The 26111-nt window shown below is 57.3% G+C and overlaps 2 protein-coding genes across 7 annotated transcripts in view; one reads left to right on the top strand and one right to left on the bottom strand.

Annotated features, from left to right (window-relative positions):
- Positions 1-23887, top strand: part of SLC7A1 (solute carrier family 7 member 1) — a 79807-nt gene extending 55920 nt beyond the window's left edge. For 4 of the 6 annotated variants that reach the window (XM_019936802.3, XM_019936798.3, XM_019936799.2 and 1 more), the window contains 6 exons: positions 562-701; positions 3364-3466; positions 5191-5408; positions 5629-5795; positions 6477-6585; positions 7847-12585. In XM_019936802.3, the coding sequence (XP_019792361.1) occupies positions 562-701; positions 3364-3466; positions 5191-5408; positions 5629-5795; positions 6477-6585; positions 7847-7950 (841 nt within the window). In that variant the 3' untranslated portion in view covers positions 7951-12585. Of the gene's footprint in view, positions 1-561; positions 702-3363; positions 3467-5190; positions 5409-5628; positions 5796-6476; positions 6586-7846; positions 12586-23243 lie in introns of those variants that run through there. The other 2 variants (XR_002176697.3, XR_002176696.3) reach the window with 2 other exon arrangements.
- LOC101319183 (microtubule associated scaffold protein 2) overlaps positions 16351-26111 on the bottom strand; it is a 62079-nt gene continuing 52318 nt past the window's right edge. Inside the window, exons 6-9 of the mRNA XM_019936803.3 lie at positions 24352-24450; positions 23148-23267; positions 20683-20780; positions 16351-19579 (exon numbers count right to left, since the gene is read on the bottom strand). Coding sequence (XP_019792362.1) covers positions 19366-19579; positions 20683-20780; positions 23148-23267; positions 24352-24450 — 531 coding nt within the window. The 3' untranslated portion in view covers positions 16351-19365. The remainder of the gene's footprint in view (positions 19580-20682; positions 20781-23147; positions 23268-24351; positions 24451-26111) is intronic.

The following is a 26111-nucleotide window of genomic DNA, read 5'->3' as shown; positions in this document are numbered from 1 at the left end:
TCGAAGAACCTGAAGCCCACATTTTAGCACTGTCTACTCAGCAAGGTCCTGGTTCTCTGTCCCCATCTGTGGCCACTGGACCGGGCCGCCTCTGTGAACGCTGTCTTTTGGCCCTTAGTTTGGCCATAAAGCAGAGGCTACCTTGAAAAGGGGAGCACGTGCCTTTTAATGAGAAACACTTTGATGTTTTCTGCTGGCCTGGACACACAGGAAGTATTTGCTAAAAACAGATTGACCACAGAGAAATCCTCATGAACGCAGCGATGCTTTTATTTTCTGCTTGATTCAGCTAGAAATAATCACGGGAATAAATACAAAATTTCTCTTCCATAAAACTGTGTCTAGCTGCCACGCTAGTTTACGTCACACATCTCCCGTTCCTGTTAGCCTTTGCGGTGAGTGCTTTTCCGGGGGTTGGTGTGTTGAGTCCGTCTTTTAGGTGCGGGCTTCACAGGTTGGAGACAGCTGCCTCTCCTCGGTGGTAAACACGCATGGCGCGTTACGGTGCCTTTATTCCCATGAGATATCTTACGGATGCATTTTGCTTTTCTTCCCATCTAGCCTTTTAGGGTCCATGTTTCCCATGCCTCGAGTCATCTATGCCATGGCTGAAGATGGGCTGCTGTTTAAATTTTTGGCCCAGATCAACGATAGGACCAAAACACCAATAATCGCCACGTTAACCTCAGGTGCCATTGCCGGTAAGAACTGGAATTTCACGTGCCGGTGTTTTAACAGTGGAGTCATTATTCCCTAGGGAAATATCTTGACTTGTGCTGGTCCGAGAGACGCTATAACTGGTCTTTTTTAACTTTGGGTTTTTACTCTTGTACCTGGTTTATTTCAAGGTAACTAAGTGCCTTTTTGACAAAAGGCAGAAGCCAGTTTTACAGAGCATGTGATGGAATTCTCAAACAATTTGAATTTTTAAATTGTTATCGTTTCATTGGACAGAGCTTAGAATACACGCTGTCCCTTCAAAGCCCGGCGTCTTTCCCCTTTTCTGAATGTCCCCAAGCAGACCTTGGTGGGATGACATTTTACACGGTACAAACCTGGTGACTTTTTGTTGGTACTGGAAATTCACCATCCGCGCGTCTTAGCTTGTGAACTCTCTGGGAAGTGAGAATCCCTTATGATCGATGCTTTCTAAAGCGTGTCACCTATTCCCCAGGGGACATTGAGGGTGTGGCTGGTGAAGCCATTCGCCCTGAGTTTGTAAACAATGGCAGGTCCAGAGGAGGCTGATCTGACCGCATATCGGGTCCCTCGCCAAGAGGACAGTTCCGAGAGGGGAGAGCCGGGGGCTAGAGAACCCTTGGAGCTCTGCGTGCCATGAGAGGCATGGCAGCCCCGCGAGGAGACTGCGCTTTGTTTATGTTTCCTCATCGAATTGCGTTTCATAGCCCAGGAGGCAGGTGCACACAGATGAGAAGCGGAGGCTCAGAGAGGTAAAGTGAGGATGCTCTTGCCCGGTGAGTGCAGAGCTTGCCTCTTGGTTCCTGGTTTGTTTTGGGGCCAAAATGGCTGGTTCCTTCCAGCCCATGAGTAGAGCAGTGGGTCTTCTTGGTAAATGATGACACAGGATACCAGTGACAGTTGCATCACAGGAACTTGTCAAATAGCCTTGAGTGAGGCGCATGACCATCTTACAGAGTGAATTGTTGTCAGTAGCGTTTACGCCCTTAGCAACGTGTGCGTATAGTTTTTTGGATTAACATTACATAATGAAGGAAAGCCAGTTTTTCTTATTTTACACGTTCGTTATGTGAGTCTGCATTCTTGAGGGTGATTGCCGTGGGCAGATTAAGGGGCACCATGTGTCAAAATGTGACCAGTATGTTTAAGGGATTAAGGAATTGGAAATAGTGTTTTTTCAGTATTTACTTGTAATTTGATTGTATTGAAGACTGGCCTTAATTTCCTTCCTGTGCTGATTAGGGACATCAAACTATAATGTTTAAAGTGACTCACATCGCCAAACCAAGGGTTTGCTTTTTCTTTTCGTTTGGCGGGGGTGGTAAGTAAGTATTTAGTTTTCTAAAATCACCTCACATGGAAAAAGTTTGGCTCGAGTTCCTCTGAGTGGGAGCGTAGGCATTTGTAGCTCACACAGGGGGCTCCTCTTCTAATTATCCAGAGGGGCCTCACTGCTCTTTAATTCTGTTTTTTAGCCTCAATTTGAATTTGTTTTACTTGCAGTGGTCTGTGTGGGCTTGAGAAATATTTGTGGAAAAGTTACGGCTTAGTGTTTATGTTTCAACTTGTGTTGATTGCATGTGATTTGAAAATATCCCAAAGTAGATCCAGCCAAGTTATTTTTTAAATGGGAAACTCGACACATATACCCACATAAATAGACATGCATATTCTCCTAAAGATCTACAGAAGATTTTCAAAGAAGCATGCATGTTTTGTTTTGCTGGAAGTGGGGTCATGGTGAAGGGACTGTATTGTCTGGGAATAACACAGCTTTCCACGCCCATCTTCTGGGTTAGAATCCTCTGTTGAGGGCAGTGGACTTGCCCCCAGCCGCCTCCTCACCACTGTTGCCTGCTGATGCGAGTCTCCGGTGAATGCTTGGGGAGGCCAGCGGCTGTCTGGTCTGCCTTGTTCAGTGGCACATACCTAGCACCCAGGGACTGGCGTGCTCATGAGTGCCATTGGATGAGGGATGAGGGATGGATGGGTGGATGACGGATGGAAGGATGGGTGGATGACGGATGGATGGGTGGTGGATGGGTGGTGGATGGGTAGGTGGATGGTGGATGGGTGGGTGGATGATGGGTGGATGGATCATGGGTGGATGGTGTATGGCTGGATGATGGGTGGGTAGTTGGTGGATGGATGATGGGTGGGTAGATGATGGGTAGGTGATGGATGGATGGATGGTGGATGGGGTGATGGATAGATATACATGTCTGTCTATACGTCTGCATGGTGTAGGGGAAGACACATTGGACTCAGAGCCATAAGAAGCTAGCTTAGAGCCTGACTCTTCCACTTAATAGCTGTGTGACCTTAGGTAAGTCTGTTAACATGTCTGAACTTCACTGTCTCCATTTTTAGTGTAGGGATGGCTGGCAAAATTGCCATGAGGGTCAGAAAGGATCATGTTGATAAAAGTACTCTCCACATAAATGTTAATTACTATTACTGTCTGTTGAGAGCTGCGTATATGGTTAATCCTGAGCTTTTCTCCCCTTTAAGCAAAGTCACAGTGTTTTTCCATGGAAAGGGCCGGGGAGAGCAAGGGGGAAAGTAGAAGCGGCACGCCTCACACAGCCTGGGTCGCAGGTGGGGTTGTGGTTCTGGCCGGCTGTGGAGGGTCGTGCTCGGTCCTGACGTTCGTCTCCTCCCCAGGGGTGATGGCCTTCCTCTTCGACCTGAAGGACCTGGTGGACCTCATGTCCATTGGCACCCTCCTGGCCTACTCTCTGGTGGCTGCCTGTGTGTTGGTCTTACGGTAGGTACGGCTTTCTGGGTTCCAGGACAGGCACACTGCCAGCCTTCTTTTTAGTAGTTTGTGTCAGTGGTTTATACAGTGTAAACTTTAGGCTGCGGACAGCTCCTTTGGGACCCGCCTGGGAGAGGGTGGCATCTGGTGGTTGAAAGCCTGGTTATCCCTGAATAACCCTGAAGAGAATATCCCTGAAGAGTCCGGGGTGGCCCCACCTGTCTCTCTCATGGGCCCTGATTTTCCTGGCTAGATGTTGGGAGGGTAGAGACAGGTTATCAACCCGACTGTTGGGCCTGGATCCTTGGATCAGAATTTTTGAAGGCTTAGGGTAACGATTTCAATTTGGTCCAGGTTCTGGGACAGAGAGGACTGGGGTCAGGCCCTGGTGGGAATTGGGAGAATCCAAGACCTGTGAAACGTGGGTCAGTGTGGTGCTCCCGTGGCAGCAGTGCACCGGCCCCAGAGGAGTGAGTGCCGTTACAGGTCCCGGAGTAGCTGACAGTGTTCAGGAAGACTCTCCCGGTTCTGGCTTGGAGTCCTGTCTGGACCGGGCCAGCCCCGTGGAGGGCCCTAATAAAGCAGTTCTGGGCCGAGGCTTGGTGTCCTGGGGTCCTCCGCTGCCTCGGTGCCCCTCCTTTCAAGCACACCCCTGCTCCAGTTTCCCTTTGCTCTGGGAGACAGGGCTCTGCTTTCTCACTCCCAGGAACGACCCCAGGTAAGGGTACATGATGGGAACAGATACCTGTGCAGGTGCTCAGTGTGGTCACCTGGGGAGAGCCCCCCACTTTCTCAGGGCTTTACACTTGCCAGGACACTGATTCCATCCCTAACGTGCTCTACAGCTAATTACCTGGCTCTGGAGAGTCAGCTAGAGCTAGTTTGCTAGTTTCCCACCCCTTCTTCCTTCCCAAGAGCTCAGCGCTAAAATCTCTCTGAGGTCCACCCCACTGTCTTAACAGACCGAATGGTATTGTATGAGTGAGTCAGTGAAAAAAGCGGTTAAGTATCTTTATATTCGCTCTTAGATTATATGCAGAATAATTCGTAAAGCGCTCCGTTTTGCAAAGCGGGTGGGAAGGAGCCGACCTTTGGTCATCTTGGCTGGGAAGATACGGAGCCTCATTTAAAATGAGTGTCTCACTTGCAGGTGGCTCGTGTCTTGAAAGTCATGGTCCTTCACCCAGCTCTAGAGAGTTATTTATTCCAAGGCACTGGGAGTTTTAAAATAAAGTGATCCAGTTAAGTCTTGCAAACAGAGTTTCTCGAATTCATCAGGCTGCAGATATGGTTCTCTGGCTCTCTGCACCAGACAGGGTCCTAACGTAATTGCTTTCTATTTCTGTCTGTGCTGTTAGCCCCCTTACAGCCATAGTTTGGTTGGAAGTGGCCTAATATCTTAAGCGTCCAAGGGCCAGTGCTACTTCTCAGAGCAAGAGACACTCTTGGGACCTTCCTCTGGGCTGGGTCATGGTGGAGGTCAAGTTGCCTCATAACAGAGACACCAAGGAGGGTGTTGCCCAGAGAGGTAGGAGCAGAAGGTGAGGCCTGGGTCTCCTCCTCTCTTTCTGTTTGCGGGAAAATGTACCATTCTGATCACCCTCTTCCCGTTTTATGCCCTGTGTCCTGGGCAGCTTACCTCTGAAGGCTTACTAAGAACTTGAGTTAGTGTGTGTCCTTTTGCTTGTTAATTAAAGCACATTACGACGGTCAAGCAAACTGCTGCTTCACAGGTACCAGCCGGAGCAGCCTAACATGGTATACCAGATGGCCAGGACTAGTGACGAGCTCGACCCAGTCTACCAGAACGAGTTGGTGAGCACTAGCGATTCCCAGATGGGCTTTTTACCAGAAGCAGAAAAATTTTCTCTGAAAACCGTACTCTCACCGCAAAATACAGAGCCTTCCAAATTCTCCGGGCTAATTGTGAACATCTCAACCAGCCTCATAGGTAAGAGCCTACCCTTCCCTGTGCGGTGTTTGGGGTCTTGCTTATCCTCGCGGGTGGGGAAGAGCCGCACTTGCCCTGGACCGTGACGTCATTCTGTCCTAACTGGGGTGGGTGCCTGCAGAAGTGGAGCCTCGCTCTCCACGGGTTCTGGGGAGAGCTGAGGATGTCTGTGTGTGGGAACTTGGGAAATGACTGAAGTGCGTCTCTCTCTCCCTCTTAGCCCTGCTGGTCATCACCTTCTGCATGGTGGCTGTGCTTGGCAACGGGGCCCTGGTAAATGGGGAGCTGTGGGCAGTCTTCGTGCTCGTGGGCTCCGCCTTCCTCTGCTGCGTGGTCACAGCCATCATCTGGCGGCAGCCCGAGAGCAAGACCAAGCTGTCGTTCAAGGTGAGCAGCTCGGCCTGACCGGGCTGGAGGGAACCCCCCGGGAAGCTGTGAGCCTGGCGCTCCTGCCGGGAGGCCGCCCTGCCTGCCTGGGCTCTGCGAGGCCTGGGTGGGCGGAGGGAGGTGCTCGCTGGCCGGCCTCGAGGGATGTGAGCCTGGGGCTCCCGGGCACAGACGGCGCCTGCTGAGAGAGGCTGGGCCGTGGCTCTCAGGTGGGGTAGCGCCCTGCGTTCTCTGGGCTTCTCATAAATAAACGTTGGCCCTGGTGGATCGCATGTCATCACCAAGCCTTGGGGATGACCAGGGCTTCTGCATTTTTAGATTCTACGCATAATAAGGTAGTTCAGCCTTAGAAATAAAGCAGAAGCCCCTCTTCCGGCCCCTTCAGGGGAGGAGTAAGCGGGGAAGTTAGACGACAGCTCACTTTGGCGATTAGTAGCGTAGGACAAACTCCCACCTACTAGGATTTGCCTGCGGGGGTGTACTTGGGGGGTGCTGGGGGTACGGGGTGTGGGTACGGGACTGGGGACTGGCACTCAGCCCCTCGCCACGTAGACCTGGCAGTCCGTATCAGCCTCGGGTGCGCTCCTTTCTTGGGTAGTTTCGCTAAATGAGTGGAGCAGAGCCGTCTGTCCCGCCGTCTCCATCGCGTCACACCTGACGCCCCGCCTCCTGTCTCCGCAGGTGCCCTTCTTGCCGGTGCTGCCGGTCCTGAGCATCTTCGTGAACGTCTATCTCATGATGCAGCTGGACCGAGGCACGTGGGTCCGGTTTGCAGTGTGGATGCTGATAGGTACGTGACTTGTGGGTTTCGAGGTGACCAGCACGTGATGTCCCAGCGACTCTTGGAGGCCCCCAGCCCCGCCAGCCTATGCTGAGCTGCTCATTTGTCCTCCCTGCTACTGGCTGGATGGCTTGTGCCCTCCAGCCGCCCCCGTTTCAGATTTCAAAACACAGCGAAAACACGCGTAGTCAGCGGTTTCCTCTCTGACAGTGAGGAGCTCCTGGTAGGCTGTGGGTCCTCCCTTCCCTTTTAGATAACTTTAAAGCCTTTGTCTGAACTAGTTATCTCGGGCCAGAGCTTAACATTCTCAGAACGAGCCCGTGAGTCTGCTGTCCATCCCAAACACTGGGCCGTGGGGACTGGCTGGGCCTGTGGGAAGCAGGGGGTTCACCCTTTGGGTGCTGGCCCCATTTAGCACCAACCGTGGCCCCTCTCTGGGCCTCTGACAGCAGGCGCTGCAGAGATGGACCCGGGTTCCTTGTGTAGTGTCGGAGGCCGGGGGCCGAGGCCCGGGAGACTGGCCTTGACCGGTCGGGGCCACTGACGAGAGCAGTGACCTCCAGGCCGTGTTGCGGCCAAACCTCCCAGCCCCAGTGACTGCGGGAGTGGAGGCGGCAGAGGCGGAGGACGCCCGCTTCCAAGCATCCCCGACACGCTCCTGGGTCCCAGGGCTTTTGGTGGCTGGGTCTTTCCTTCAAGGCCTGCTCTCCTGTGTCACTGGCACAAAGGTGGCCCCGGGGTGGGGGGACAGTTAGGAGCACGGACCTCTGTGGCCCCTGACACTCACTGGAATGACTAAATTCACGGGTTGCACGCAGTCCCAGGCTACCTGAATGTCTAAGTCACTCAGGTAGGGAGAACGAGAGCTGTACAGACGGCGCGAAGAGCCTGGGGAGCCCTAGTGCCCTGGGAAGTCCGCCGTGGCGGGGACAGCGTGACTCCTGCAGGGTCTGTCCTGGCCCCCCACCAGTGGCCGCGGGGTACCCCGCCAGGTGGGCAGCAGATGAGGCTGTGGAACCAGCGCCCACCCCGCCCCCGGGGCCCCGAGCCCAGCCGCTCCCCCGACCTGAGGCTGCCCAGAAGGATGCGCCTTTGCTGAGCGTAGAGGCGACCCTGCACGATGAGTCGCGCCCTCCTCCACGGGGGCCCTGCCTGGGGCCGCCACCTGCCGAGGCCTCCCGGCGGGGCCGCCTGCAGAGGCTGCTGCGGGGACTGCTTCCCGGGACCCGACGGTGCCCACTCACACCCGGTCTCTGCCCTCGGCCCGCAGGCTTCTTCATCTACTTTGGCTATGGTCTCTGGCACAGCGAGGAGGCGTCCCTGGCCGCCGACCCAGCAAGGACTCCTGACGGTCACTTGGACCATTGCAAGTGACGCACAGCCCTGCCCCCAAGGCCCCGGCAGCACCTCGCTCCCCCTGCGCGTGCACGGGACCCGCCCGCACCCAGAGAGCACAGTGCCGCGATGGGGCGGCCCGCGGCCTGCGTGTCCTGCTCAGGCCGGCTCGCTGGGCCCATCACCTGGCAGCTCCCAGCTGGGGCCACGGGGCCGAGGCTGCCCACCTGCCTCTGAGCCTCTCTCTGAGCAAGACAGCAGCCCTTCTCCTCGCCGGCCGGGCGCCCCTGCTGCTGCGGCCTTGGGCAGAATGGAGGTCACCTCCTCTCATCACCTGAGCGGTCCGGCCTCCCTTCCAGGGACTGTGCTGGACACTCCAGTCCCCGCCTCCCCGCCCAGCCCCGAACAGCCGCCCCAGATGCCAGCTGAGCACCGCGACACGGTCTGTGCCCAGCTGTGCCGCCCCCAGCCTGAGGACAGCGTGTACTTAGGAAGGAAAACTAGACGGTCTCCTTCTCCTGCTTCTGCTGAGCTGTCTCCGGAGGGCCCGTGAGGACTGTGACCACCCCCCCTCCTTCCAGGCGGGGCTCCGGCCCCCCTCGCACACTGCACACTCGGGCCACGGGACCGGGCTCTGCGCGGGGCCAGGGCGGTGGCCACTCCACCTGGACCTCCTGCGGCCACCAGCCCAGGCCCCGGGCCGGTTCCTGCTGCTCTGGCGCCTCTCAGCGCCGGCCGAGTCCTGAGTAACTGGAATGTGACACTATTTCTGTAGGACCTGCCTCGAGTGAGCCGAGCGGAGAACAGCGCTTTCTGTGGTCCTGGCTCCGCCCTGAGTCCTCCTCTGCCGCTCGGAGGTCGGCTTCTTGGGTCTCAAGGTCTCCGAGGCCGGCGTCCGCTCATCCTGAGTGGCGGCGTGGCCCTGCAGCTGCTTCTGGCCCCTCTCGTGTCTTATCCTCACGTGGAGTCCTCCTGTCTGCCGCTGTGAATCGGTCACTCCACTGAACTCAGCAGGCGCTTAACAGTGGCGCGGCATACGGCCGAGCGATCACCCCGAACTGTCCAGGGTGCGGGGTCTGCACGTGACACGGTTTGGGGTCACGTTACTGTGCCTCTCGTGTGGGTGTGTGTCGTCCAGACGCTGCGGGTTTGTGTGCGGGTCGGTGACCCTGCCCCGCACCCCTGCCTCGGTGTCCGTGTGTCCCTGTGCACACGGCGCTCCCTCCCGAGACCCTGGGGACTCTTCTGGTAGCCGGGCCAAGTCTGCCTTCCCGAGAGAGTGTAGTTCAGTAGACGGAAGGGCCCGTGTTGGCAGGTGAGGGGCAGGCGTGTTGGACTCCACGGGAAGTGTAAACGCTGCTTTGGAAGCTTCGCTCCCCATATCCTCTCCCTCTGGCCTTTGTCACAAACCTGGTAGAAAGAAGCCTGATGAACTGATGGCACTCGGCTTTTCTCCCTCTGCCCCAAAAAGTTCTTGGAGGAAAATGCAAGAATGAGTGAAGCAGCCAGTTGGCAGGGTCGGCCTTCGTTCTAGGCTCTGGTGGCCGCTCTGGTCGCTCATGGAAGCTTTATTCTCAGTGTCACTTGTGAATCTTCCAGCGGGAGGACTGTAAGAGCCCAAAGCTTGGATTTCCAAAGAAAGGTATTTAATTTATGTAGCTTGGTGCTTTGCTTGGTACAACATTGTGATATAGTAATGTATTTTGTGGGGTTTGGTGTCTGCCGTCCTCTGGGGCCTCTTGGCCGTTGGTTTGCGTGATGTGTCTGCTGTTTTTCCACAGAGGCAGAGAGCGCGAGGGAGAGAGGGTGTCCCAGAAAGGTGGCAGGTTGAGGTGTTCTTTCCCTTTTTCGTTCTGGCTGTTTCCCCGTGTGACGCCCCCCAGCAGACTGCACGACTGATGTTTCCGCCAGCAGCGCTCGTGGCTCTCCAGCCAAGAAGGTGTGTCTCAGCATCTCACGGGGCGAGCGCGTCCTGACACGTGGTCCCCTTCCTCACCCAGAGCCGCGAGGCGCCGCGCAGAAGGGCAGTGGCTGCCTTGAGAAGGCCCCCGCGCTCCCCCCCGGAAAGAGCACCTGGGGTCCCGGGACGGGGCCTGTTGAGAGCGGGTCTTCATGCCGTTGCCGAGGGTTTTCTCTTCTGTGCGTGGGGCGGCGCCTCCGAAGTCAGTGGGCCTTCTGATCACACCCCTCCTTCCTGGCCCTGAGCTGGACACGCGCACAAACACGTACACACAGAGACCTGCCGCCTGCCAGACAGACACACGGACACAGACACACGGCCAAAAGTAACTGCCGGAAGTTCCCGGTGGTTTCACATCCCAGCCCCTCCCGCACTCGGTTCCACGGCTTGGCTACGTTTTCCTGCAGAGTCAGAAGTTCCACATTTCCAGTGACGCGCCCTTCGGGGATACCGCGTCTCCTTTTATCTGTGCACCAGCCCCAAACGGTCACATTGGAAAGACCCGCTTGTGATGGGGAAGCGCCCCTTCCTGCCGCCCGCGGCCCCCTCCCTGCGTGTCCACGGCCTTGTGAAAACCCACGCGGGGTCCCCGGGACCTGTGCCAAAGAGTGAGGGGTGCGGGGTCTCCGGAGAGGCAGTGGGCCCCGAGCCACCCCCCGCCCCGGGGTGGGGGATGGGGGCCTCGGGCAGGAGCTCGAGCCTCCGCACGGCCCCCGGCTCACCTGCTCGCATCTCCTCTGCCCGACTTTGCTTTTACAAACCCAGAGGGCCGCGGGACGGAGCACCTTTCCAGGCCGACTTGCAGAAGCTGCAGAGTTTACACTGTCGTCAGGGTCACTTGTGTCTCCCCCACGCTAGGTTTTGTTCCGTTGAGTCCGTGTCCATCAGGTGGTCGGCTTCCTGGTTCCGTGTAGTTTGGACACCACGGGCCTTGCCCTGCCGTGTCCACTGGCGACTGCAGCAGCACTGCGGAGGCTTCTGTGCCCACCCAGAGCCCCTGGGCCCGCGGCACTCCCTTCTCCACCTCTGACACATCTGTTCACACCTGAGAGGGGCGCGGGCCCAGCAGGAGCCTCACGACGTGTTTGCTGTGCTTTGTGCATGGCGTCAGGGGGGCGGACAGCGGGAGGCGGGGGGCGGGGGGGGGGGGGAACGGGGCTGTACCTGGCCTCCTCTCCTCCATCTCGTCCTCCTCTCCTCCACCTCGTCCTCCAGGCAGGCAGGGTGAGTTGACAGGTCTTGCCGTCCCGCCTAGGATGGCGTCTAGCCTGACGTTGTAGGCAGAGCTGTCAGCATCGGGTGTGTGGACACGTCTCCTAGCGGCCCCACCCAGACTGTCGGCGAGCCCACGGGCGTTTGACGGGGCCTCGCTGCTGGAGGAGAGCTGCCTGGCTTCATGCTGGGACCTGTCTCTCCTGACCTGGACGCCCCGCCTTGACACATTCAGAGCCGCTTGTTCTGTTGGCACCCGAGAACCAGCCCCCTGGAGACAGGCGGGAGGGGACTTGGTGCCGGGCCCGGTGGCCCGAGTGTTGTAGGATGGATGGAGAGGCATGGCCGGCATGGCCGCACTCTGGGCGCAGGTGTGTGACGCTTGTGTGAGTTAACTTCAGACGGAACTGAATATATGTTGTGCATAATTGTTAGGTGTAATTTAAAATGCATGTTTGCCTTGGTAATGAGAGAATTGTATGTGAGGCTCCTTAGGGAGAGCAAGATGTACATTTTATCAGACTCTTGTGGACTTTTTTGGGTAATGAAATGCTTTATTGGTCCAGTGGTGCAAGAAGCTACATACATTCTGTATCTCGTCATCGTAGTTACAATACCTAATGGGAGGTTGTCAGGAAAAAAAAAGGCAACTGACCTTCCCGTTCATCACTATGGCCCAGTCTTTCTGTGCCCGCTGCTTCGCTGGGTGGCAGTGCTCTTCCAAGAGGGGCGTGGACTGGCCAAGGGTCTGGGGGCGCAGTTCTCCGGAGCCCCCCGGCCCACCTTGTAAATGTGTTGAACTGCTGAAAACCCCCGTGAGATGGAAGACCTTGGCTTGAAGTCCAAATGGGATTTCTCCGGAGTCGCGGAGGAGGGCTGGGGAGATGCATTCAGGCTTTGTTAAATTATTAACAAGGTGTATGATTTTGTGTTTCTTGATGACAAACTTTTTAAGTTTGGGACTTATTTTCCCATTGGAGAAGTTATATATTTAAGATAAGTTTCCTGCTTACGTTGTGCCTTTCAGCATTGATGGGTCTAAGGAGCACAAAGGGTGATGGTCTTCTTGAGGGTTGGTTTATAATCAAACCTGAAGAGCTGTGGTTTCTTCAGTACTCTTTCTTCTACTGAACGTGGAGCCATTATTAAGAGAATTGTGTGTTTTTTATGTAAATTGTATAATATTTTTGCTTGTTTGATGTTCTATTTTTCTAATAGTTTTCTTATAGTTTCTTATAATTGTGATACTAGATTTAGATTCTGACGCTAACTGCAAATCAGATTGGCCTCTGCTGGTTCCCCCCCCCCCCCCCGTTTTTATTTTAAGGACAAGAGTAGATGTTGTCCATCGCCTTTAAAAAATGTGAACCTCTGCTCTGTATCCCAGTTTTGCTGACAACACTGTGCATTGATGCCGTACTTCATGTTGTAAAGTCAGGCTATTTTGTGGTACATCCTCTCATGCTTCCGCAAATCCTAATAAATTCCGTCTATGGCCTGGGCGTGCTCAGTGTGAGCTCAGGAATTCCGGCAGCTCTGGGGGGCGGAGGGGGTGGGTGCCCCGGGGTGGGTGCCCCGCAGGGAGTTCAGATCCTGCTCTTTGCTTCTTGAGAATCTACCTGCTTCCCCACAACCGGAAGGATGTCGCGTTGCCTCGTTCTCCTTCAGCCGTTTGGTGGAAATCCTCATTCCGGCTTTAGCGCCTCGGCCAGGGAACCCCTCGACCCTCATTTAGGATCCTCTGATGCTGTCTCCCCACCTTGCACTCTTTTCCGGACTTGGCTTGGGTTTGGGCCCAGAGGTCTTCCTGCCAGTGGGTCTGCGGGGCATGACGCTGCTCGTTTGCAGGACTTGGGTGTCAGTGCAGCAAACCCCTCTGCCTTGGGCACTGGCCTTGTGTTGCCCGCCACACGCCCGCCACCCATCTGGAGGGTGGGGTGCGCGCAGGAGCGGGAGGGTATGGGGAGGGCTGTAGCTGTAGCTCTTCTCATAATCCTTGATCTCTCACCACCCCCCGCCCCGCTTGAGAAAGGAAGCGCTTGCTTACACAGGAGGCACACGCAGTCAAGGGGGCCTGAATTCCCAGGCCCTGAGGCTTGGCGTGATCACGCTGGGAGGTCTGCTGCCGGCCCCGCACGCTCAGCATCAGGGACGTGAGGGGCATCTGTCGGCCGCGCGGTGAACCACCCACCAGGCCTGGACCGCGTGGACGCTTTCCCTCCTTTTCCCCAGGGCTCTGCGGGGACGAACGCAGGCAGGGTGCCCCTTCCTGCCCTCAGCCGCCCCGCCCTCCCCCGCCCCCAAGGCGATCTGTGACAACTGGCAGGCGCCCGTGAGCCCAGACCCCGACTTGTAGACGGGCCGGCTTCCCCGGGCGCCCCCGAGCAAGTCTTCCCGGGAGCCCGCCTCGGCGCGGTGCGGCCAGTCCCGTGGCGCCACACTGCCGCCTAGCGGCCGGTGCGGGCGGGCGCCTGAAGCGCCCCCGCCAGGCTTCCGGGCAGTTTCCTAGGAAACCCTGATGGGGCGGGGGGGCGGAGGCCTGGGGGTGGGGAGTTACCTGGAGCACAAGTTGGTGATGAAACACGTCTGGTGAGTCAGACGGACAGCCCAGCCTCCGCAAAGGGGAGGAACCTTACGGACTCCTCGGGGTGGGGGTGGGGGTGCTGTTCAGCCACCAGACGGCCGGGAGGGCGGGGACACCTCCCCGGGGTAGCCCTGTCCGCCCCTCTTCCAAGGGGCATCGTTTCGCTTTACTGTATAAGCCTGTCCACCAAGCCATAAATACGGCCAGAAAAAATGCGATGTGAGAGAGGCTTCGGGAATAAAGCAGGTGGTACGTCCGCTGATGACGTGAGCTCTGGCCTCCTTCTCATCATCGATCCGCGGGCACTCAGGACTGCGGTGCGGAGCCGGGAGAAGCTGCGCGGTCGGACTTTCCCACGGACGCTTTACATCTTTACTGCTTGAAGCCGTGCGGTTACTTGTTGAGCGTCTGCTAACGCAGCCCCTGCTACGTGGATTTGGGTGCAGGTGAAAGACAGCACCAGCTGAGCCTGTCCGGGTTGTCTGTGGGGAGGGATCCGGGCATCCCGCAGGGACGGGAGGGCCCAGCTTAGGCTGCACCGCACTTTATCCCGCGTGGTGCTGTCTCTGGAAAACTCGCCCAGACTTGGTGAGGGAGGCAAATTCGCCTGCATGTCCCCCATGCTGAGGGGGAAGGAACAGAGCTGGGCGTTCAAGAAACCCGAGGTGTCCTGCTTTTGTTTTTAAAGAAGTTTGAGAAAAGAAGACAGGTTCAAAAAAAAAAAAAAAAAATTTAGCAAACTTAAGCGAATGAGCTCTAGCCTGTGATGGTGGTGGTGACTGTTTAGAGCATTTGACCCAAACTCCCCAGCGGGCAGGACCCTGCCTCTTGCCTACAAGGGATGCAGGGACGCGATGCGAGGGTGCCCGTTCGAGGATGCAGCCACGGAGTGAGAACAGCCTCCAGCAGCGGGTGGGACACCCTGCCCCCCGGTTTCTACCTGAGCTTCGCTCTCCTCAACTCCTTCCAGCCTCACAGGCAGGGAGAGCCGGCCGTGGCCTCCCTTGGCACAGCGGGGACCGAGCGCTGACTTCAAAGGGCTCTCTGCCACGGCAAGACAGCTGTGCGGGACACAGCTCTCCACGGATGCGAGGCCCCTCCACCCTGGTTTCCTCCGTGGGCCGGGCGCCAGCGCCCCTCTGTTAAGCAGCTGTGCTGACGGGGAGGACAACGCAGGGTGGGTATGATAAAGGTGGTGGCACAAGACCCCAGAAAAAACGAACAGGTGGGGACGGGTCGACAAGCAGATCATGAATAGCAGCCGTCGCCGATAACCTGGACACGTGGGTGACCCAGGGGGTCCGGCAGTGGTGCTGGCGGGTCCGGAGTAACTCAAGGGGCTCTATCACCTGCCAAGGGGCTCCTGTCCGGCAGTGGTTCGGGAGGGCAGAGTGGCTGGAGTCTCCGGAGGTCCCTGCAAACCCCACAGGGAACCAGCCTGCGACCCCAGGCAGGGCAGGCCCCGAGGCTGAAGGCCCTGGTGGGGGAAGTGAGCGTGTTTAGGTTCAGGGAGTGGCCTGGCCCCCGAGAACCCCGAGGGCATGAGAAAGCGCATGACAACGCAGTGCTGTGCCCACGGGGCCCCCAAGCCGGGTGGGCCTTTTCCCAGTGCTCTGAGAGGAGAGCTCTGTGACCAGCCGGGTGCAAAGGGACGGGCTTGAGGACAGACCGAGCTCACTCTGGGGTAGAAGCAATAGGTCCACGTCTGAATTCGACGTTGATGGTGAGGGGACTGGCCTCAATCTCGTGTCCTTTTTCCAACCTCCTCCAACCCACCCGGGCCTCCCCAGGACGGGGGAGACGGAGCAGAGCCGCTGAGCCCCCAAAGCCTGGGCAAGGCTGCTGAAGGATCCGGGCTGGAAGATGGGTGCAGGGATCCTGAGTCCGCCGAGTCGGGGGAGACTCAGTGACGGCAGCCGGCGCACACACAACGCGGGGGGAGACTCAGTGACGGCAGCCGGCGCACACACAAGGGTTGGGGGGGGGAGACTCAGTGACGGCCAGCCGGCGCACACACAAGGGTTGGGGGGGGGAGACTCAGTGACGGCCAGCCGGCGCACACACAAGGCGGGGGGAGACTCAGTGACGGCCAGTCGGCTCACACACAACGCGGGGGGAGACTCAGTGACGGCAGCCGGCGCACACACAAGGGTTGGGGGGGGGAGACTCAGTGACGGCCAGCCGGCGCACACACAAGGGTTGGGGGGGGGAGACTCAGTGACGGCCAGCCGGCGCACACACAAGGCGGGGGGAGACTCAGTGACGGCCAGCCGGCGCACACACAACGCGGGGGGAGACTCAGTGACGGCAGCCGGCGCACACACAAGGCGGGGAGAGACTCAGTGACGGCAGCCGGCGCACACACAAGGCGGGGGGAGACTCAGTGATGGCCAGCCGGCGCACACACAAGGGTTGGGGGGGGGGAGACTCAGTGACGGCAGCCGGCGCACACACAAGGGTTGGGGGGGGGAGACTCAGTGACGGCAGCCGGCGCACACACAAGGGTTGGGGGGGGGAGACTCAGTGACGGCCAGTCGGCGCACACACAACGCGGGGGGAGACTCAGTGACGGCCAGCCGGCGCACACACAAGGGTTGCGGGGGGGAGACTCAGTGACGGCAGCCGGCGCACACACAAGGGTTGGGGGGGGGAGACTCAGTGACGGCCAGTCGGCGCACACACAACGCGGGGGGAGACTCAGTGACGGCCAGCCGGCGCACACACAAGGGTTGCGGGGGGGAGACTCAGTGACGGCCAGCCGGCGCACACACAAGGCGGGGGGAGACTCAGTGATGGCAGCCGGCGCACACACAACGCGGGGGGAGACTCAGTGACGGCCAGTCGGCGCACACACAAGGGTTGAGGGGGGAGACTCAGTGACGGCAGCCGGCGGACACACAAGGCGGCGGGGAGACAGTGATGGCAGCCGGCGCACACACAACGCGGGGGGAGACTCAGTGACGGCCAGCCGGCGCACCCACAAGGGAAGCCCGGCCTTCTGACCTCCCTGCCTGACCCCACCGGACCTCCTGCAGCCTGGGAGGGCCAGGCCAACGGTCACATCAAGTGCATGTCACAGAGGTCCCTCAGGTTCATTTTAATATGCTTCAAACACAAATCGGCAACACAGAACCCGCAGGGGCCGTAAGAGGAACGAGCGACCCCATTCAGAGGGCCACCAGGTGTCCCACCCCGCCAGAACCTTGCCGGGTGTGTGCTGGGCGGCGGGAGGGCAGGGCGCCGACGGGGTCCCACGCGCCAGGAAGAGGTTGGTGCGGTTTCGCGGGTCTGTGAGTGGCAGGCGGGGAGACTGCGGCATCTCCGCGTGGCAGCAGCTCTGGCCTGGGAGGTGGACGCCAGGGAGACAGAGGTCCAAGTCCTAACAGTGTGGGGGCTGGAGAGGCACAGAAGGGGCCCGGTGGCCGCCACCCCTCGTGTTCTGGGATAGGAGCCGTATACAATGGGCGTCCATGACAGGGAAATGAAGCCAGGGCAAGGGGGGAATTAGCTCAAGCACCCAAGGTCAGGGCTGGTTAGAGCCACGCTCTAGTCGCCTGGTGAGGGACTGCTTCGTTCTAACGCCACTACAACTTTGACTGCAACAGGCTAACACACTGGACCCCATTCTAACATAACACTGGTGTCTGTATTGCTGCGTAACTGCATTTAGCAAGTGCCGTTAGGGAAGCAGCTCCTAGTTCAGAGGGCTGAGCGATCGTGTCTGCAGGTGTGCCTGCTAGAAGAATAAACACGTGTGTGTCTCGTCAACGTGGCATGATCTACTCTAATGGGAGGCCCAACTCAACATCACAGCATCATGCAGAGCCACTAAAGGAAAAAAATGTTTCTTCAGTGGATACTCCTGCGTATGTCCCCAGGATGGGCAAACACCTGGAGGTTTGCTAGAAATGAGATGTACACGAGGCCGGGAAGCCCAACCTTGACTCACGCAAGGAACACAGACCAGGTCTGTCTTTACGCCGGCCCCGTATTCACAGAGCAGGCAGGGCTCTGGGCCAGCCAAGCCCTTGCGTGGGCCGTTTCTTCCCTGCTCTGTGGCTCTGGCCCACGAAGCAACCCTACATGAGGCCGCCCGCCTCGGGTAAGCTCAGAGCCAGTCCTGTGCTCAGGACCATTTTGAGGGGCCTTAGGGAGAAAAGCGCAGGGTCTTCGTCACAAACAGTGAACAAAGGCATCATTGTCATCACCATATCAACTGTTGAAACCGCTTCTTTCTTTTGTGTGTCTTGCTTCTAATCGTCCACAGCACTACAGGAATACCTCTCAGGTTCTAATTCTACCGTTTCAGAGCCAAACGCCAGTCCAGAAGCCAGCCACCGCTGGCTGGCTGTTTCCCGGGCTCCTTCCTCTGTGTGGAAGAACCTCCTGGGCCAGGGATGGGACCTCTGTCAGCTGTGGCACTGCTCGATCACCCGGCAGAAAATGCACCTGGGTTTCTGGGAGGCCATGGGATGGTCTAGCACAGCTTGGAACTGATCCCCCAGGATTTCTGGAAGCCCCTGCTGGAACCCCTGAGCTTCTCAAGGTACAGGAATGAGGTTGGGTTACGGAACCAGACCGAAGGGGGCGCCAGTGAAGTGGGGCTGAGGGTCATACTTTGGTGGGTTGACCATTTTCAGCATCACATCAGAGTAAAGCAACTAGGATGGCAGAGTACGCTTTCCTACCCTACGCCTAGTCAGAACACAGACCCTATCAGCGGTCTTCCTTCTTGAGGACGGAGCGTGAACGGTCTTGGCCAACTCCAAGGTCACTCTCACCCTCAACCTATAAGGTCATGTGCTTCCATATTTTCCCAAAGATGAAAGAGCTTAATGATGGATTCCAAGATGCCATTTAGGGAAAAAAAGCAGAACTTGTGTTTACAAGACTATAGATAATCCACTGTCATGAGTGACACCTGCCAAACTCCTCACCCCCTCCGGGTTTCCCACTGCTGCCCCTTATCCGCTCATGACAGAAGTATTAATGACTGAAACTCGCGGATGGAGTAATGGTGACCTCACATCATGTGGACTAAGAAGCTGATTGTTCCGAAGGCAGGTACCGTTCGTGAACGGCCGGTGCTGGTGTTGAACAGAGTACCACGTGGTGGTAGGTCGGAAGGCGCTGCTTCTCTGTATCTTTTTTTTTTTTTTCCTTTTTCTATTTTGGGTAGAAATATTCCTGGGAAGGTAGATAGAAATGCATTTTCATTTCCCAATAATTCTTAGGCACGAGTTAGAAAACTGCTGACCTTCACCAAAATATGTCAGCACTTCATGTTATAAAAAATGCAATTCAGAACCGCTGCATGTGTATATACGTATATCTAAATATACACACATATCGGTGCAGTACACAATGATTATTCAATGGATATTCAAAACTGAGCTATTTGTAACTAACCTGATATTCTGCAGTGAAAGTTCATTGCTCAAGAACAGTTGGCGTTTCTTTCTTTTGGCTCTAACTACGGTCAAACGTTTGCACATCAGATGCTACCATTTACACTTTCCGAAGTGCCAGTACCAGGACAGTCTTACACGAGGATCAGAAAAGGACTCTGCCTAGGATGCAGCTATACAGCTACTGGGCATGCGCACAGGGTCAGTCGGGCCGGTCCACGGTCACCACTCCCTCGAGGCGGAAACCCTCGTGGACCAGGCGCCGCAGCTCGACCCGCAGCGTGGTGGCGTCATCTGGGCGTCATGCTGACTCTGGCGGGAGAGGAGGGCCCGGAGGAGGAGCCTCGGTAAACGGGGGACGTGGGGGACAGTTTAATCGGGCTGGTTGGGTCCCCCGTTTGCAGCTTCCAAAGCAGCTCTTCGTTGGTTCGGCTCAACCTTTTCTTCTCCTGTGTTTCTTTCTCCACGTATTCCTGGAGGTTAGCATTCTCCTCTGACAGCTGTCTGCACGGGGAGAACAAGCAACTGTCGAGCAGCAGTCACGCCGGGAGGCACTTAACCTGAGGTCTGCAAGGCCGAGGGTTGCAGGGAAAGGGGGTAGGTGGTGGGTGCCCGCGGGGAGAACAGGGTCCTGCCAGACCCCAGGGACCAAGAAGCGGGGTTGCAACGCGATTGCTACTCATCCCAGCCACACATCCGTTCCCAGAGACCCTCCGCCAACAGCCGACCTGCCCACAGCCCCTCTGCCCGGGTCAGGGGAGGCGCTGGGGGCCAGGGGAGAGAGCAGAAGCCGCCGGGAGAGAGAGCGGGAAGTGCCGCTTGGTGTGGGACGCCCTGCCCCTGGCTCAGGCCTCCCTGGCAGCCATCACCTCTGGTCTGTGCATCTGGCCGCCTGCTGGACCGGGAGCCCCGGAGAACAGGCCCCAGAGCGGTCCTCCTCGAGTGCCCAGCACCCAGTCTGAGGCCTGGTGTGTAACGGACGCTTAGTTGATGTTTGCAGCTAATGGATGCTAAATGAAAAAGGAACCGAGGCGTTCTGTGCCTCTGTCGTGACAGCAGTGGGTCTGCCCCCCCATCTCCCTTCCTGGGGCCCTCCGAGCAAGGAAGGCAGCACCAAGATGGAAGCAGTGTCCCCGGGGAGCAGCTGCATTGGTGCATCCCCTCCCTGCTGCCCTTTGGCCAGGCCAGCTCTCCTCTGCCATGACCACCTGGCCCAGCGCTGGCGCAGCAGCCGCAGGCCCCAGCGATGGAGCTCGGCGTTGGCTCACACGGTGGTTCTCTTTAGCCTAGGAACCCCCAGCTGGCAGCCTCTCCAAAACCTCCTCCAGAAACATCCCCGTCACCTCCCAGCTGTGCCCCAGGCTTTGGCCGGTGTCACTCATTTCCACCAAGGTGGGACCCACCGCTCTGCGGAGCCCGGGCATCGGCTGGGTGCTCAGAGCGGTGTGTTCTATGCTGCCCGTGGCGCAGGGAGTGCCAAGAGCCTGTGTGGGGAAGCCTCAGGGCTCGGAGGAGTGAGGATAAAAGCAGAGCGCTCCAAGGTCAAGAGCAAAGCCATCCTGTCGGCGACACATGCTTTGGAAGCTCCGACGCCCAGGCCCACCTACCTCGTGACGACGGTGTTCTGGTCGATCCTGGCTTTGAGGTCTTCATTCTGCTGTTGGAGAACTTGGATCTTTTCCTCCAGGATAATGTTCTTCTCTGCCTATAAAAGATGCAGTGTCAAGAGCTGCTCAGCAAGGCCCTGCGGACAGATGGCAGACCAATGCCCTCGGCTTCTGGGCTTTGGAACTTTATCAAGAACAGTGTTTTCCAAACCGCGGTTTGCAATGCATCAGTCGGTTGTAAAATCAGGTTAGAGGGACGTGACCAGCATTTCTTTTTTAAACAAAACAGAATAGAAAATACCAGAGTGCACCGTGTGTAGTAGAAGTATTGTTGTATGTATTTTAGATACAGTATATATTTCCCTCTTAGGTGTATTATGTGTGTATATATTAGTGTATATAGTGGATCGTATGTACTGTATATCTACAACTTACGTGTGTGCCTGTACTGGATTCCTATGTAGAATATATCTCTCACAGTGAGTGTCCCCAGACCCCTGCCATTGTCGGAAAGGAGCCGCGAGCACCACCTGGACCCCGTTTGGCTGATGGGTCCCCCGGTTCTTCCCATCAGGCCGTCTGCCCTGCACTGGCATCTCTGGCCAGGCCTGTGTGCATTCTACGACATTCTGAATTAATGGAGGGCTGGAAATGCAAACAGCGTGGACACGCTCTTTTCCTTCTGAGGCTCTGGGCAGCCGGGAACGTGCAGCTCGAGCCCAGCGTGGCACACGATCAGAAGAGAACATCCTCTGTGGTTGCCACTCCTCTGCAACTCACGCCCCGCTCTCTCTGTCGGTGTGTCCCCAGGGCCTGAGACCTAGCCGAAGCAGAGCTCCATTCTAAGATGCACTGAGAAATAAATGCTAGAGGAATCTTTAAAGGAAACCGCCGCTTCTCCATGACTCAGGCTTAGGCACCAGGGCTCTGGGCTCTGCCCCTGCCCTTCAGCAAGGCCCTCCCAGGAAATGGGAAGTGATTAAATCAGTTCTTCCCCCCACCCCTACCCACCCCTCTGCCTGGAAAGATTTCTGGAATGAGAACTCTTGCGTACCTGCAGAAGGCCTGGAGCATGGCTAAATACAGCCAAAGAAGCCCGGAGGCTTGTGGCTGACCAGATAACGATGCAGGTGGCCCTGCCTGGAGGAGGAGGGCTGCAGGGCTGAGACGGGAGGACTGTTCGCGAGCCCCCCGCTGGCCTTAGCTCTGGCCTTGCTGGGAAGCTCTGGGCTGCTGGAGGGCGCCAGGACGCCAGCATTGCCTCTGATGCTGGCAATAGGCACTCACACCCCCGTCTGCCCTTATCCTGACTGACAGGCATCCGTGCAGCGAGAGATGTCCCCAGAGAGGGACGGTGCTAGATCAGGAGGGGGACGTGCCGACTGAACGCGACAGGTGGTCTGGGACCGGCTCCTGGTTTGGATATAGCGGCTTCAAGGACATTTCCGAGACATACGGAGAACTTGAAAAGTTAGAGGAGGTGATCAGTTACTGAGATGGTAAGCTGAGGGTTTGCTAACTGAAAGAAAGCAGGATACAAAACACTCGTATGTATGTGTGGGTCGTATATTAGGGTGTGTACACTTGTACAGAAGAAAGGCTCTGGAAATATTAACAGAGTAGAAATATGTCATTTAAATTTTCTTATCTATATCTTATAATTTCCTTTTAGAGGAAATTGTATTTCCTTTTAGAGTATCAAAAATTTATTTTAAATATAACAATAAAAAGGAAAAAATTAATCTACCTGCGACCCTTGGGCCAACCTTCCCCTCAGAATGGCATCTCCCTGGAGGCAGGCTTCTCTGCTGCTGACTCCGGATGACTGTCTCGGCTTCAGCCCTCGCACCCACAGGGGCGGGGAGTGAACTCTGGCTGCTCTACTCCCCCAAAGGGGTGCCCTTTGCTAGTTCTGCGGGAGCCAGGCTGAAAGGCGAGGCGGAGCGTGTGCTGAAAGCCGGGGCCTGGAGCTCTGGCCCAGGGCTCACGCCTGGGCTGGACCACTGTTTGGCCCTGGGTGAGACAGGACCTCGTCCTAAGCCTCCGTCTCCGCATCTGTGAAAGGAGGCTCCTGACAGCACCTACTCAGTGGATTGCTGTCAGAGCTAAAGAACACACGCGCACAGCGTGTCTGCGCCGTGCCTGGTGCACAAAAGCGACGCTCCACAGATGCAGGCTCACCGCACACCTTCCCCGGCGGGGGGAGGAACTGGCACGTCACAGAGGTGGCTGCGGAGCCAGGCGGGGCATCAGACGGCCTCCGGGTTTCTACAAATGAGGCCACCTCTGAGACTTCTGAACTCCTGGCTTCCTAAGAAAGGCGTTTTCTGCTCACTTGTGAGCACCGGACATGTAAGGGCCCCCACCTGGATGGGGCCGTGGGTGCTGTTGATATTGACATCTACCGTGGCAGCAGGGATATCATGCAGGTTACTGGGGCCTCCCAAGGTAAGAGGCCGACTCACCAGCTTTTCCAGCTCAATGATCTTCTTTTCCTGCTGGTGTATTTGCTGATTCTTCATCTCTAATACCTGCTTCAGACTCTTCATGTCTTCTTCCAGGTGCTGATAAGGAGCCAATGCGATCTACAGGGGCGGAGAGCAAGGAGCTATTTACCAGGCAGCCCGGCGAAGCCCAGTGTCCACCAGCACCATGAATTCAGCGCAATCTAGTCATCCTAACAGGCACTGGAGAGTGAGAGCGAGAGGGCGAGAGGGAGACAGTGCTCACAGCCTTCCTGGTAACGATGCCCACGAGTTTCCACTGGGGGAGCTACTGAAAATCCAGCTCCTTGGGGAGCAGGAGAGATGAAGCCGTCATTCCCTGAAACGTCGGATCCTGGGGTGGCCGGATACCACCAGCCTACCGCCCCAGGGGAATTTAGCGGGCAAAAACAGTACATTCAACATGGGCTTTTAACATTCACGCAGACTACTTGATTCAACAGACAGGTGGGGCTTGAAAGGTCCCAACTGTGCCCATGGAGGGCCCCGCCCCCTGCCATGCATAGGAAATGAGCAAAGTGGTTTAAGAAGCAGAAAAGGCTGTTGTAGAAAAGTAAATGTGAGAATAAGGTTGCCAGATGTGACAAATTAAAAGACGGGACGTTCAATTATGTTGGAATTTCACGTAAGTATTGCATGAGACATACTTGTTACTAAGAAACTCACTGATCTGTAATTCACATGTAACTGGCTGTTGTGTATTTTGCCTCGTGTGTTTTATCCGGCACCTTACATCAGAGGGAAGGAATTGTGCCAGCCTGAGGAAAAACCCCTCACCCTACCAACTGGGGCTTCAGGGATGCCTCCCTTGCAGGCGGCACTGGGAGGGAACGGGACGTGGGGCTGGAATGGGGCCTGGCCAGGGTGGGGTGTTTCCAGGCCCAGCTCGTCACAGCAGCCCAGGGACAGGGGCTGGGGAGCCGTGTACAATGAGGCAAGAATAACACTTAGATGGAGAACCCAGGGCCATCCCGACTCAGCACAGGTGCTGACAGGCACATGCTTAAAATCCCGGGAGGCCCTGACCGCTGTCGCTCTGGCGTCAGATCAGCACAGGGGCCCTGCCTTCGGGGTGACTGCTGGGGGAGCCCCGGGTTTCCTGGAGTCCAACAGAACTGCCTTGCAAGGGCCCTGCGGGTGCTGGGAGACCGGAAGCGCATGATACCTCCAGCTGCTCCTCAGTGTTTTTCCTCAAAGCTTCCTCGAAGCGTCTGGCTCGGTCCCGCAGAGACTGGCTCTGGAAGGTCAGCGTGTCCACCTGGTCCTGCAGGTAACACACGAAACGTCCAGCCCGGTCCCCTGCAGACGTGGCACCTGGGAGGCGGTGATGACGGCCACCACCCTGTCCTGGGGGCTCTTCCCAGGGCGTCCAGATCAGAGGTCCTCCCCACCGGGCTCCACCAAAAGGCCTTCGCATGCAGCAGGGAGAGGCCCCAGTCTCCCTGCCTCCGTGCCTTGTCCAGAATGGACCACAGAACACTGACAGATGCATGTTTCTGTTGCACGGAAAGTGCACGCACGCTGGCGGGGCACTCGAAGCAGGTGGCCCGACTCAGCGTCTCCTGAGATCAGAGAGCTGCCCTCGCCCCCCACCCCCAGGAAAGCAAGAAGCTTGCGGAGCGGAGGCGTTTAATAATTTATCATCTGACTTCACAAAAGCAGCCCATCAGCAGAGAGGCATCTTAGTCTGGGGGGGGCTCTAGCTCCCCGCTTCAGGAAGGACGGTTAATCCACCTCAGAGAAGAACTGTGCTCATCTGTTAGGTTCAAGCCAGAAGCTGTCGAACCAACCTTGACTTCTGGCTCTGCCCGAGCCCCTCCCCCCACACTAAACACAGCAATGGCAGGGCCCGGAGGATGCGGCCTCCTGCGTCACGTCCCCGGATCCACAAACACTCCTGATCCTACTCCCTCCACCGGGTGGAGCCACTCGCTGACTTTGTCCCGGACCCGGCAACTCGTTTGCCCTCAAGGGGGGAGTCAGGGTCGGGGCGCGGGGGAGGGGGAGCTTTCTAAAGCGCAAGCCTGAGCCCCCCCCCCCCACGTAAAACCCCGCGCCCTCGGGACCAAGTGCCGCTGACGCAGCGTCTGCAGCCTCCGCATCCGCCTTTCTCGTCTCGCTGCCCCCAACCCACCTTACATCCGCTCTTCCCCCACAGCCAGCTCCCGCTCACCCCCGGCCCTCTTCTGGCCTCCGCTCGGCGCCCCTGGGTGGCAGGCCCCTGGCCTGAGCTGCCACGTGAGTGAAATCTGTCCCGTTCAGACGCTCCCCCCCGACCCGGAGGGCCCTCCTGACCCCCATCCCAGCACGTGCCCGCCACGGGGCTGCTCTGTGTGTGAAGGTGGAGAGAATGGAGGCGTGTGTGGGGAGGCCCGGGGCCCCAGCCCTGCTGCCAGCGCAGGTGCCACCACGCTGAGCCCTCTCCCCGCAGCCCCGGCCCTGACCGATGGCGGCGGGCAGCAGAGGGAGCCGGGCAGAGCCTTGACGCCCAAGCAGAGGGAAGAGACGGTGCCTTGCTGGTGCCACGTGTTCCAAAATTCTCCACCCCCATCACCACTTCTGTAACATTAAAACCCAGGGACTGAGGTCTTCCCGTGAACACTTCTGGCAAGAGAGATGGCCCCGCTCACCACATGTGAGCAGCTGGGTGCGGTCAACGATAGAACTGCACACGAGAGCACTGCCACATAGCACGTGCTGGCTCGACCGCTTTCTTGTCATCACAGAGAACCCAGCCTTGGCGGGTTCCTTTTCCTTCTCTCCTTTTTTGTTTCCAGTTACTTCCATTTCATTTTTAAGAAATAAAAGCCCCCCACAGTGCCATTAAGTGCACTTGCTGCTGCATGAGGGCAAGACAGTGTCAGTGGAGCTGGAAGGCACATGAGCCAGCAAGTGTAAATCAGGGCTCAGGACAGCCGGCTGGGC

Source organism: Tursiops truncatus, chromosome 18 (assembly GCF_011762595.2).
Source record: "Tursiops truncatus isolate mTurTru1 chromosome 18, mTurTru1.mat.Y, whole genome shotgun sequence".
Taxonomy (NCBI): domain Eukaryota; kingdom Metazoa; phylum Chordata; class Mammalia; order Artiodactyla; family Delphinidae; genus Tursiops; species Tursiops truncatus.
Note: the sequence above shows the minus strand (reverse complement) of the source record. Positions and strands in the feature narration are given on the sequence as shown.